The sequence below is a fragment of the Megalobrama amblycephala genome, linkage group LG3 (assembly GCF_018812025.1).
Source record: "Megalobrama amblycephala isolate DHTTF-2021 linkage group LG3, ASM1881202v1, whole genome shotgun sequence".
NCBI classification, from domain to species: domain Eukaryota; kingdom Metazoa; phylum Chordata; class Actinopteri; order Cypriniformes; family Xenocyprididae; genus Megalobrama; species Megalobrama amblycephala.
This window is the reverse complement of record NC_063046.1, coordinates 11576987-11590543: the sequence shown is the minus strand read 5'-3', so window position 1 is coordinate 11590543 and position 13557 is coordinate 11576987. Positions and strand designations below refer to the sequence as shown.

Here is a 13557-nt window from a genome sequence, read left to right as displayed (position 1 = left end):
TCTCGAGGGAACGTGATAATATGTCGTGATTCGTGAAAGCATATAGGCCTAAAAGCAGGGGTTAAATTGGGCCGGGGCTTAACGTTATTAGGGCTCGACGTCGCGGGACAAGTGAATTTTTTTGATGTGAAAGAGAATTTTACTTGCCTGACCAGATAAGTAGCTTTATTAAAATGTTAATAACAACCAAAACGTGAGAATGATTCATTTTAGCTTAAGTGGTGATTGATAGTGGATAGTAATATAGGCTAATGTATACTGGTGGCGATAGCCTATTGCGCTGTTGAGGCCATGTAACCTCTTGAGGAGAATTCAAAACAAATGAGCTCTGCTCACACAAAGAAACTCAGTTATCATGTTGCAATAAAAAATCAGTATGTGGGGTTTATTTACGACATATGATAAAGTTAAGCATCACACGACCGAAAGTGCTGAATTCCTGAATATCACCTCGGCTGAAATTTACACTAATTTCATACAACAGTTCAATAAACAAGTAGTTAATATTAATCACTTACGTTTTAGGTGCAATATTGCCTGTTTTTTGTTCTATTGTAGTAGCGAAAATAGTCCAAACAAAGCAGAACCAGCGCATCTCGCAGCTGCGCTCAACGATTCAGCGTTTTGAACGAATCGGTTGAGTGAAGATTCAATGACCCAATCATAAACAACTGCTTCATTTTTGAATGAATCGTTTGAATAAATGAATCAGTGGCTCACTCATTAAGACGATCACTTGCCGCCATCTACTGGCGGTTTAATTTCATGTATATTCACAATTTTTTAAAGAATCTCATAACATTATTGAATGTAGGTGTACTTTTTCAGTGTAAATTATTTAATTTGGTAACAGCCCTATAGTGTCTTACTATTTTAATATCAAATGTAAGAATTTGAAATAAAAGAAACAAATTTAATTAGATTGGGGGAGGGGGAAATGCCCTTTATAAAGGTTAATTATTATTATTATTAATTAAGAAATTATTATTATTATAAGAAATATTAATAAAATACTCCCAGGGTAAATAACATAAATATGCAGATTTAGATATATCACTGCTGATAAAACACTGATGAGAATGTTGCTTGTTTCAGAATAAATTATATTTACAACACACAAAAAAAAATCCTATTATTTTTTTTTTTTCAGGCAAGCTAGGTTTTTACCCTGACAAGTAAATGACCAATTTAGCTGTCCAAGAGACAAGCACAAAACAAGGCTTAATGTGGAGCACTGTATTTTGCATTTATATTCTCTCCTTTAATGGTAGCATCACTCTTATATTTGATACTGACACAAAGAAGAAGGCACAGGCCTACAGAAAGATTTTATTGTCATCAGATGTAGCTTTGCACACTACCAGCATCTATAGAATGATTTTGATCAGCATTTTATTGTTCATAGCAGAGGGCTCTCTCAACTTGTTATATTTTAGTTTGTCAACTGATACAATTTTGTAGTCTTCGCATACACATGCACCCCTGAAACCACAGAGCCACCCACATAACAAATCCCTGCCTACAAGAAAATATTTTTTTTTGTATCTATCCCATCCACAGCCGTTTAAATATATTCACTGATCGTGTCTTTAATATTTTCATATTAGCCTACCGCCTTAAATTCCCGTAAAGTGAAAAATTCACGTAAGTGCGCCCACAGAAATGTCATATAGAATCAAAGCTTTATTGGCAAGACTGCTGCCATTTACGGTGAACGTGATTTCACCAAGTACAACATGTTCCTGGATCAACATTTTTGTTGATCCAGGAACAACATTCCAATCAACCAATCAGATTTGAGGGACAAGTTTACAGTTTATGTCAAGTTTAGGGTTACAACTCTGGGGTTTTTCTGAACTCTATTGGTAACGATGGAACTTGCGACCATAGTTCGCTTTGGGAAACGCACCCCTGGTTAGGTGCTTCCACAACAGTGTAATTCAACTATCATTTCCCTCTGATTTTAGGGATAAGTTATGGGTAGGGTTAGGTTTAGGGGTTAGGAAAAGGTTAGGACTAAATTTTCAGATAGGAATATTGTTAATCCAGGAACATGTCTTGGCAAAATCACGGTGACCGGCATTTACAGTAGGCCAAAGTCACTTTACTCTATAGTCTTTGAGTAGGCCTATAATAAAGAACGTGAATAGGCTAGCTTTAAATATTCTTTTAACATATAGCCTAACAGCCCTAATAATAACAACAACAAATTATTCAAACTTCATTCGAATGATGTTCATTCGACTTCATTCGTCCGAAAACAGAAGCTCATTTATTGTCACATACTGCGTACCCTACAGAAATGGAGTCAAGTAAAAACTTAAAACGTAAAAACTTTATTGGGAAGATCATTTAAAGTATTTACAAAACATATAGGCTCGGTTTCACAGACAGGGCTATACCTAAGCCAGGGTAAGGCTTTAGTTCAATGGGGCATTTAAGCAGCTTTTAAACATTCCCTATATATATATATATATATACAGTACAGTCCAAAAGTTTGGAACCACTAAGATTTTTAATGTTTTTAAAAGAAGTTTCGTCTGCTCTCCAAGGCTACATTTATTTAATTAAAAATACAGTAAAAAACAGTAATATTGTGAAATATTATTACAATTTAAAATAACTGTTTTCTATTTGAATATATTTCACAAAGTAATTTATTCCTGTGATGCAAAGCTGAATTTTCAGCATCATTACTCCAGTCTTCAGTGTCACATGATCCTTCAGAAATCATTCTAATATGCTGATCTGCTGCTCAAGAAACATTTAATGTGTACAATTGTACAAAATATTTGTGTACAATATTTTTTTCAGGATTATTTGATGAATAGAAAGTTCAAAAGAACAGTGTTTATCTGAAATCTAATCTTTTGTAACATTATAAATGTCTTTACTGCCACTTTTGATTGATTTAATGCATCCTTGCTGAATAAAAGTATTCATTTCTTTAATTTCTTTTAAAACAAATAAAAATAAAAATTCTTACTGACCCCAAACTTTTGAACGGTAGTGTATAATGCTACAGAAGCTTTGTATTTCAGATAAATGCTGTTCTTTTGAACTTTCTATTCATCAAGGAATCCTGAAAAAAAAGTACACAACTGTTTTCAACATTGAAAATAATCCTAAATGTTTATTGAGCAGCAGATCAGCATATTAGAATGATTTCTGAAGGATCATGTGACACTGAAGACTGGAGTAACGATGCTTTGCATCACAGGAATAAATTACTTTGTCAAATATATTTAAATAGTACACAGTTATTTTAAATTGTAATAATATTTCACAATATTACTGTTTTTTACTGTTTTTTTAATTAAATAAATGTAGCCTTGGTGAGCAGACGAAACTTCTTTTAAAAACATTAAAAATCTTAGTGGTTCCAAACTTTTGGAATATATATATATATATAAAAACATTAGTGGTGTGCATCTTGAGACAAAAATATTTTAAGATATGTCAGTAGCCTACAAGTTGCTTTCAGTTTCAAACAGCTCAAACATTCACTTTAGTCTAGGACTAGCTTAAGCCTTGTCTGTGAAACCAGATTATATACTATAATATAATTGTTAATATAACAATTTCTTAATTCTGCACTTTTTTCTTATTTAAAAATATTAATTTATTAATAATATCCATTTCTGATAATCCCAGGTTGATATGGTCCTTTGGATCTCGACTCGAGGACACGACTTACACATTGCGTAGCCACAACATAAGGATATGCAACGTTAGTTACCTTGACTAAATAATCTCCACGACATAATATCACGTTCCCAAAAATTAATTTCTCGTAGGCATGACAAAACTAAGTTCACCTTTTCCAGCAAACAGACTCATTCACTTTAAAAACTCAATTTGGCAGCTCTACAAATAGCTGAAGGAGACAATGAGGACAATGAAACAGAGATGCGTCACAGATTCACACAGCTGATCAGTCCTTCTGCAAGTCACGACTGTGACGGTGACACATCCTACCTTCCTCAAAGTTAAGATCAGGTGAACAAGACCCTAAGTCACCCTCAGTTCTCTGCCAATTTATGAGGGATGAGAAATCATAATAGGAAAACTTAAATGAGGGAAAGTGGGAAGAAGGTACAGTGAATGTTAAGGATAATAAAGCAACAAGGAAGGCTTTACAATAGGAAGGGAATTAAAGCACTGCTTGCCTCTGAAGTAATCTGATCTAGCATGTACAAAATGATAGGGATTCATTTGAAGGATACAATCTATAAATCAATAGAGACAGAATTTAAGGAAAGGATGAGTTACTTGATGCTTGCTGTATTATTTTTCACATGCTTCTATAGTCTGATTGTGATTACAGCATGACTTTTTATTTTTTATCATTTTGTAGACATTGCTGGAGTCAATTTCCATTTCAGTATCCTCACCAATCCACCAATAAATAGTTTTAATTTATTAATATTAGAGTACATATGTAAATAAATAAGTAAATAAATACCCTGAGATTTGAATGGGGGAAACCGATTGAATAGTTTAGATATTATAAGAAATCAGAAATTTCCATGACGTTTAAGATTGTTCATGAATCCCAATTTTTCCCCCCGAATATTTCATTCCTGGGGGGGAAAAAAAAGGTCTTAGTTCATTTGATCATGGAAAATACTGTATGAAGACAAAAAAAGACAAAAAAACAAACAAAAACAAACTACCACCTTTGGGCATGATTGATTTGCTTTTTAATATATGCATTAAATTGATTTATAAATAGATTGAAATGGAAATATTAAATGTAAACCACACTGAGGAATGTTTTAAGAAGCACTTTAATGGCAGTTCATACATGCATGCAGCATTTGCCTACATTATATTATTTTTAATACATTGATTCTCATACTGTTTCTTATCTATATAAATCAAAGTTCTGCCATTTTAACAAAGTTCTATACATCACATTGTTTAAAACACAAAGAACTTCATTCTTTACATACAAAACACAGGCTAAACACACAGCTCATGATAGCTGGTACGTTGGGAGCGTTTAAACTTGAAGTCTCCCTGTTTGTGCAGTGAGTGACACATTTAAGCAAATAAATAGAAAAAAAAAAAGCTGAAATACTGAAGTGCTCTTATTCTGTACAAATTAGCATATTGAACATTTCAAATGCCCCAGAAGGCAAGATGATTCAAAAATGAAAACGCTAGCAAACAAAGCTAAAATTCAAAAATGACCCCAAACCAGCTGTTTATCAATTACACAGAACACACTGTTAATTTGCGTTTGTGTTACACATTACCAGGACAAAACAGGCAAGAGCACAGCTGTCTTGTTGTCTGCTTAATTATGGCGTGCTTGGTGCCTTGGTAATGATGCAGTGACATCTACTGTGGCTATAGTCAGATGATTAATAAGTGAATGGTTTGATCCTTTAGGGAACAGATGGCCATGAACTGTATCCATTTGAAAAGACACAGAAAAATATGGGTTTTTTTTTTTCCCATTCTTGAAAAGACAGTGGAAAAAACAAAGAGAGATCCTGACACAGTTAAAGATACAATCCATAACTACTAACACAGCACCACTTGAACCTCAAAACAAAGTATCAAAGTATTGTTTAATGAGCCTGTAGATGAATAAAAGCCCAGCTCTGTTGTCTAAAGTCATTTGTAGTTGCACTACCAGTAACTGCCTACAAGTAGCAGCAATCACATTTTGTGACTTGTGTGTTGGTGGATTCAGAATGCACCGATATACTATCAAAGTCCTTTAAAAGCCTGACTTGTAGCCAAGAAGAAAGCAAACAAAACCCTAAAACTCATTCCAATCCATCCAAAGGGGTTAAATCATTTAATTAATTTTGGGGAAATATCATCACCAATAATGTGCGTAAAACATCATCATGAAGCTTCCTTCCATCCCTCAGATTCAGAAAACATGTTATATTTGCAACAGAATTTGATTATATCTTGCATATAAACCCTTGATACGGTTTCCTGATTCAGATTGTCCATCCATTCTGTTCAATTAGCTGGGATGTAAACAAATATATTTAATACATTTTAAATAATAAACGAAAATATAACTAAACATCTACTGTTTATTTGTGCTCTATTGGAGCAAATCGCTCAATAATATTGCTATTTAGACTTTCAACTGGTATCATTTCAACTTGTTTGTTATCTGCTTGATTCGTGGACTACATGCATTCAAGAGGTCAAAATGCAGCTGTTTCTTTGGGCTTGAACATGAAAATGTTTACATGCAGTTGCAAGAAAAAGTATGTGAACCACTTGAAAAATTTTAACAAAATAAGAGAGATCATACAAAATGTGTTATTTTTTATTTAGTACTGTTCTGAGTAAGATATTTTGCATAAAAGATGTTTATATATAGTCCACAAGAAAATAAAATAGCTGAATTTATTAAAATGACCCCTTTCAAAAGTTTATGAATCATTGATTCTTAATACCGTTTCATTACCTGGATGATCTACAACCTTTTTTTTTTTTTTTTTTTTTTGGTCCTAAAAAGTTAAACTGCCTAACGTTCTTCAGAAAAATCCTCCAGGTCCCACATATTCTTCAGTTTTCCAGCATCTTTTGCGTATTTGAACCCTTTTCAGCAGTGACTGTATGATTTTGAGATTCATCTTTTCACACCGAGGACAACTGAGGGACTCAAACACAACTATTAAAAAAGGTTCAAACATTCACTGATGCTCCAGAAGGAAACACGACGCATTAAGAGCCGGGGGGTGAAAACTTTTGCACAGGATGAAGATGTCCAAATTTTTCTTATTTTGTTTAATTTTTTTAATTTTTTAATTTAGTACTGCACTACAGTCATTGCTTACGGAAGAGGATTAGGGCCAAGCAATAATAAAAAAATAAAACCATCTCGAGATAAAAGTTGTTAAATTTCGAGAAAAAACTCGTAAAATTTTGAGAAAAAAAGTCGAGATAAAATGTTGAGAATAAAGTCATTAAATTACGAGAAAAAAGTCGTTAAATTACGAGAACAAATTCGTTAAATTATGAGAAAAATGTAGTTAAATTTCGAGAAAAAAGTCGAGATAAAATGTTGAGAATAAAGTCATTAAATAAACGAATTTATTTTCGTAATTTAACGAATTACGACTTTTTTTCTCATAATTTAATGACTTTATTCTCATAATTTAATGACTTTATTCTCATAATTTAATGATTTTATTCTCAACATTTTATCTCGACTTTTTTCTCGAAATTTAACGAGTTTGTTCTCGTAATTTAACGACTTTTTTCTCGTAATTTAATGACTTTATTCTCATAATTTAATGACTTTATTCTCATAATTTAATGACTTTATTCTCAACATTTTATCTTGACTTTTTTCTCGTAATTTAACGACTTTTTTCTCGTAATTTAACGAGTTTGTTGTCGTAATTTAACGACTTTTTTCTCGTAATTTAATGATTTTATTCTCAACATTTTATCTCGACTTTTTTCTCGAAATTTAACGAAATTTAATGAAAAATTCTCAAAAAGAAACCCCAAAAAACAAACAGTCGTAGATCATCCAGGTAACGACACAGTATTAAGAATCAATGGTTCATAAACTTTTGAACGTTTTCATTTTAATAAATTCAACTACTATTTTTTGTCTTGTGGACTATATATAACATTTTTTTTGTAAAATATCTTACTCAGGACAGTACAAAATAAAAATTAACAAGCATTTTGTATGATCTCTCTTATTTTGTTCAAATTATTCACATTTTCACAGATTCTGCAAGTGGTTCACATACTTTTTCTTGCAACTGTAAATGTTTATTATATTATTCCCTTAAATATATTCCTGACTGTTTCCTGTCCTTCAAGCTAAAATTAACAATGCATGTTCATCCAGCTGGCTGTTCTAATAATTATGAGGTCATGTTCTAAGGTTAGAGAGAGAGAAAAAGTGCAGGAGAGAGGACAGATGGTAGGACCACCACACTCAGAGTAAGTGATGAATAGTCTCAGGCAGAGGACTCAAGCCCACTGCGCTGACGAGCCGATCTCTAACAGACATTATTCCATGGGGTCAAAACTCTCATTAAATTTCACAGTCAAGGCTTCAATTTAAGATGTACAATCTAAAATTCAAAAGTTTCCAGTTTTGTCTCTTTGAGACTTTGTAGTTAGGCAGCCCCCCTTTTTTTAAACACAGGAGCCATGTTATATTAGTGCAGACAGACATCGACATGCTACATTAGTTGTGATAATTCTGTTCTCTGAAACCTACACTGTAATGCTTACTTCATGTTTTTTTTATTTCTTTATTGTCGTTTTTCTCGTCTCAGTCTGACCACTCATTTTCATCCAGCTCAGAGTCTTCATCAGATTCGCTGTACTCCACGGCGATGCGACGTGATAATATAGTGGCTACGTCATTCCCAACTGGCTCCTTCTTCGCTTCCTGCTCCCGCTGTTCCTGCACCTTACGCAGCTGGATCCCTATAAGACAAAAACGAAAAAGGGAGGACCAGAGAAGATCTCTAAACATCAATTCATATATAACTAAAAGGGTGAACCTCTCAAGAACTGTCAAGAAATTTGTCTCAGTTCATATTTCCAAAGTCCCTTCAGTGCAAGTCATTTCAATCAGCAGCTATCTTTGAAACACCTCTAAAACAGCTATTTCAGTCATGCAAGTACAGCTCCTCTCTCTTTGAATGGGGAAACATCAAATTCTCCAAAGCTGTTCACCAAGCTTGCAATTAAATTTCATATTTGAAAGCACCAATGACATAAATTATGTTTCTAAACACTGAAATCACAACAAAAAACTGCATTCTTCAGGCTAGAGCAGACAATGCACATTCAATAGCGACTGGAGCTTCTAAAGGTGGCTGCAGTGATGCAATGACTTTATCCTATGCTCACCAAGGCTGCATTTATTTAATCAAAAATACAGAAAAAACTAAAATATTTTGAACTATTATTGAAATTTAAAATAACTTTTCTATTTTAAAATGTAATTTATTCCTATCATGCATGCCTGAATTTTCACAGCCATTACTTCTAACATTATAATTTAATGTAAATAAGTCTTTATACTGTCACTTTTGATCAATTTAATGCATCCTTGCTAAAATAAAAGTATATAAAAACAACAACAACAAAAAACAAACAAATGTACTGTCGCTAAATCTTTGAATGGTGTTATATTACACTGCCTGACCAAAAAACAAACAAAAAAAACAACGTTGTTTGGATTTAAATAGGCAAATGCTTAAGCGTCTATGATTGGATCATTATTGCAGCGATTACTATGTTTCTAGCATGTTATAGATTTGGCAACAGTTCTTCTAACCCTAATTGATGGAGTGTGTAGCTTTTCATTTTTTAAACAACCATGTACATGTAGGAAAACACATACCAGGATAGCCATATACAAGGATGACAATGTCAAGATTCTTCAGGCTCAAATTGTGAAAATGGTTGGGATGGAGCATAAAGAATCATTTTCACAAAAGAATTGATGCACCTCTTGATGGAAATAAATGTGATGTTATTTCCATCGAGAGGTGCATCAATTTTTGGTCAAGATCTTGACAATGCAAGAGTTAAGAACTCCAAACAGCAACTGTTTTTTTTTTTTGCCCCGGCTGTATATTATATTATATTATATTTATATAATATAAAAGAACATTTAAGAGTTTTTACATTGTGACATTTTCATGATGCCGCCAATTTTCAATATCGAAACGAAAGGGAAAAAAAAAAAAAAAAAAGTAGATTGTAGTCACCATCTGACATCTCAACACCCAAACCCCACTTTACGTGTGACCTCTCACCTCGTCGGATGGCTGCCAGCAGGTCGCTGCGTGCATCGCTCATTGGGATGAGAGGTACCTGGCCCTTCCTGGGGACAACCGGTGCTTCCACAGGGGCAGTGGGCATAGTGTGTGAGTGAGGGTGCGGGTGGGGGTGTGTGGGTGGTCCAGGTGGAGGTGGAGGGGGGGCTGCAGGGGAGGATGGGTTGGGGAAGGGGTGTAAGAAGCAGGGAGGGCAGGAGTCGGAGGAGAGGGGTTGTAAGTCTGGGAAAGAGATGGCATGGTACTGGCTGGGGCAGAGGAGGGGCCAGTGGGACTGTCAAAGGCAGTCTGGGCGGAAGGAATGAGAGGTGGAGGTGGAGGAGGAGCAGGAGGTACGAAATACTCTCGATGCTGAGACTGCTGACCACTGAGATATAAACAGAGATAGAAATTATTCAGACAAACAACTTTACTCAAAAGATGAGGTTTAATCTTAAAGCACACTACAAGATGGAAACTCGTTGCTTTTTTATGTTATAAATTTCAGCATGTCTCATATCAAACTGCTTATTGGCCAATACAAAAAAAAAAAAAAAAAAGGTGCTGGTCATATAATTAGAATATCAACAAAAAGTTGATTTATTTCACTAATTCCATTCAAAAAGTGAAACTTGTATATTATATTCATTCATTACACACAGACCGATATATTTCAAATGTTTATTTCTTTTAATTTTGATGAATATAACTGACAACTAAGGAAAATCCCAAATTCAGTATCTCAGAAAATTAGAATATTGTGAAAAGGTTCAATAAAGACACCTGGTGCCACACTCTAACCAGCTAATTAACTCAAAACACCTGCAAAGGCCTTTAAATGGTCTCTCAGTCTAGTTCTGTAGGCTACACAATCATGGGGAAGACTGCTGACTTGACAGTTGTCCAAAAGACGACCACTGACACCTTGCACAAGGAGGCAAAGACACAAAAGGTCATTGCAAAAGAGGCTGGCTGTTCACAGAGCTCTGTGTCCAAGCACATTAATAGAGAGGCGAAGGGAAGGAAAAGATGTGGCAGAAAAAAAGTGTACAAGCAATAGGTATAACCTGAAGGATTGTGAAACAAAACCCATTCAAAAATGTGGGGGAGATTCACAAAGAGTGGACTGCAGCTGGAGTCAGTGCTTCAAGAACCACTACGCACACACGTATGCAAGACATGGGTTTCAGCTGTCGCATTCCTTGTGTCAAGCCACTCTTGAACAACAGACAGCGTCAGAAGCGTCTCGCCTGGGCTAAAGACAAAACGGACTGGACTGCTGCTGAGTGGTCCAAAGTTATGTTCTCTGATGAAAGTAAATTTTGCATTTCCTTTGGAAATCAGGGTCCCAGAGTCTGGAGGAAGAGAGGAGAGGCACACAGTCCACGTTGCTTGAGGTCCAGTGTAAAGTTTCCACAGTCAGTGATGGTTTGGGGTGCCATGTCATCTGCTGGTGTTGGTCCACTGTGTTTTCTCTAGGCCACTATCAGAGCAACCTGGGCTCTTATAACACCTGAGCAGTGCCACAGACTGATCGACTCCATGCCACGCCGCATTGCTGCAGTAATTCAGGCAAAAGGAGCCCCAACTAAGTATTGAGTGCTGTACATGCTCATACTTTTCATGTTCATACTTTTCAGTTGGCCAAGATTTCTAAAAATCCTTTCTTTGTATTGGTCTTAAGTAATATTCTAATTTTCTGAGATACTGAATTTGGGATTTTCCTTAGTTGTCAGTTATAATCATCAAAATGAAAAGAAATAAACATTTGAAATATATCAGTCTGTGTGTAATGAATGAATATAATATACAAGTTTCACTTTTTGAATGGAATTAGTGAAATAAATCAACTTTTTGATGACATTCTAATTATATGACCAGCACCTGTATATATATAGAACAAGAGTAATGTCCACACAGCTCCAAACACATAATAAACAGTGCAACCTTTTGTCTTCATTAGGCACAATGGTTGTACAAAAATGACTAAAACGGAAATAAAAAATACATTAATACTAAATATAAAAAAAACCCAAAGGCTAATAAAAATGAAAAAAGCAAATAACAAAATTACTAAATAATAAACAAACTAAAATTAAAATGAAAACTGAAAATATAAAAAAAGAAAGCCAATTCAAAATATTAATAAATGCTATAGTATTATAAATGATACTAAAAGAGAGTTTGAGAAAGTTTGTGTATGATAGCTACAGTCAGGAAGGAAAATAGTAGATGACACACCTAGGGCTCTATCACACACCCTGTTAAATGTGACGGCAGGCGCGACACAAGTGTTTTTTGCGAGTTTCAGCCCGATGCAGTTATCGTTTTCATGTCCTGCACCACGTTGTTTAAATAGCAAATTAATTTGTGCCCATTTGTGCACCCATGGGCTTGCTGGTCTGAAAACGAGGTGTGTTCAGGCGCATTGTTGGAGCGTTACTATTTTGAGGCAACTGAAATAGACTGCGCCACTGACCAACTGAAACCTAGTCTAAAGTCAATGGCGCAATATTTGTTTTGTTATTTACACAGCGCGTTAGTAATATGCGGGTGCACAATCGCGTACACTCTGCTTATAACACATACAGGGACACGCAAGCAGCACACACACGCCAAATATTAAAAATAAAAGGATTAAAATGTAAAAGATTATTATTGTGTGCATAAAGATAAAAATGCTTTGGTGGAATCCAGCTCGCGCACTTTAACCTCGCGCACAAGCAGATCCGTTTCCTCGCTAAAGAAGTGTTCAGTTTTTCAGCTTGCAAATTCCGCCATGTAAATAGCCAATCCGCCATGGCACGAGCGCAACTGGCTTTTAAAGGGAATGGGAGAAGAGAGGTTTATTGCACGTTATGCCCAAAACACACCCATTACTCATTAAGAGAATAGAGACAACCCTTTCAGACCATGCGCCGGGCACACCGACCATTTTTCCTGTCCTTAAATTAGCAAAAGTGGATTCAGACACGCCCTAAGTGCAGTTGTGCCGTGCGGTTTAGACCATGTGCTTAGATCAGCCCCTAGTCTGTGGTTTCTTGTGTAAAGTCTGATAATGTTACCAACACAAGAAAATGTGTACAGCGAGACAGGCTTTTGTCTTGTAGTGAGTGCTTGGCCACAGACATTATGCTGCTAGCTAAATTTTACACATGCTTGTATATGTATTTTGTACATTATTCAGACTCTAAACAAAAATACAAATGAAATAGCATTTAGACCATGGTTCTGCAACAGCTAGGCCTAGGGGTTCATGGTGGAACTGCAGAGAGAGTTAAAGTAATGCAAAAGAAAACTGAATAAAAAAACAACAACTTTATATTACAGAGATTTACACAGGAAATACTGTATTAAGAGAAGCCAAAAAAACACAAAAAACAACCCAGACCTGTAGTCTTTAGCCTGCAGGGGGCGTGGCCCGTTGAGAGCGGGGTCTGTGACTGGTTGTCCATGGGAGGTCTGAACCCTGCCAATGGTCTGTCTCCCAGGTGGAGCGGAGGAGGAAGAGGCTGGCCGGTAACCGCGGTCCAAAGACTGGGTCTGGACGTGAGAGGGGGCCATGAGGTGCTCTTTGCCATCAGCAGCAGAGTATGCGCTAGTCACAGCCATCTGTTGAGCTGGGTGACTGGGGCTGCCTGGGTAAGAGTGCTCACCCATGTCTGAGGCAACCGACCTGATGAGAAAGATGAGAGAGAGTGAAAAAAATTAAAAATAAAAGACATGAAGAGAGAAACATTAAATGCAAAACAAATGTTTTGGGTTCTAAAGTGCA

The 13557-nt window shown here is 35.6% G+C and overlaps 1 protein-coding gene across 1 annotated transcript in view; it reads right to left on the bottom strand.

Annotated features, from left to right (window-relative positions):
• Positions 1–7657: 7657 nt before the first annotated feature.
• Positions 7658–13557, bottom strand: part of zgc:109889 (uncharacterized protein LOC553542 homolog) — a 47325-nt gene continuing 41425 nt past the window's right edge. The window contains 4 exon segments of the mRNA XM_048183866.1: positions 7658–8439; positions 9783–9959; positions 9962–10170; positions 13174–13458. Of these exon segments, the coding sequence (XP_048039823.1) occupies positions 8282–8439; positions 9783–9959; positions 9962–10170; positions 13174–13458 (829 nt within the window). The 3' untranslated portion in view covers positions 7658–8281.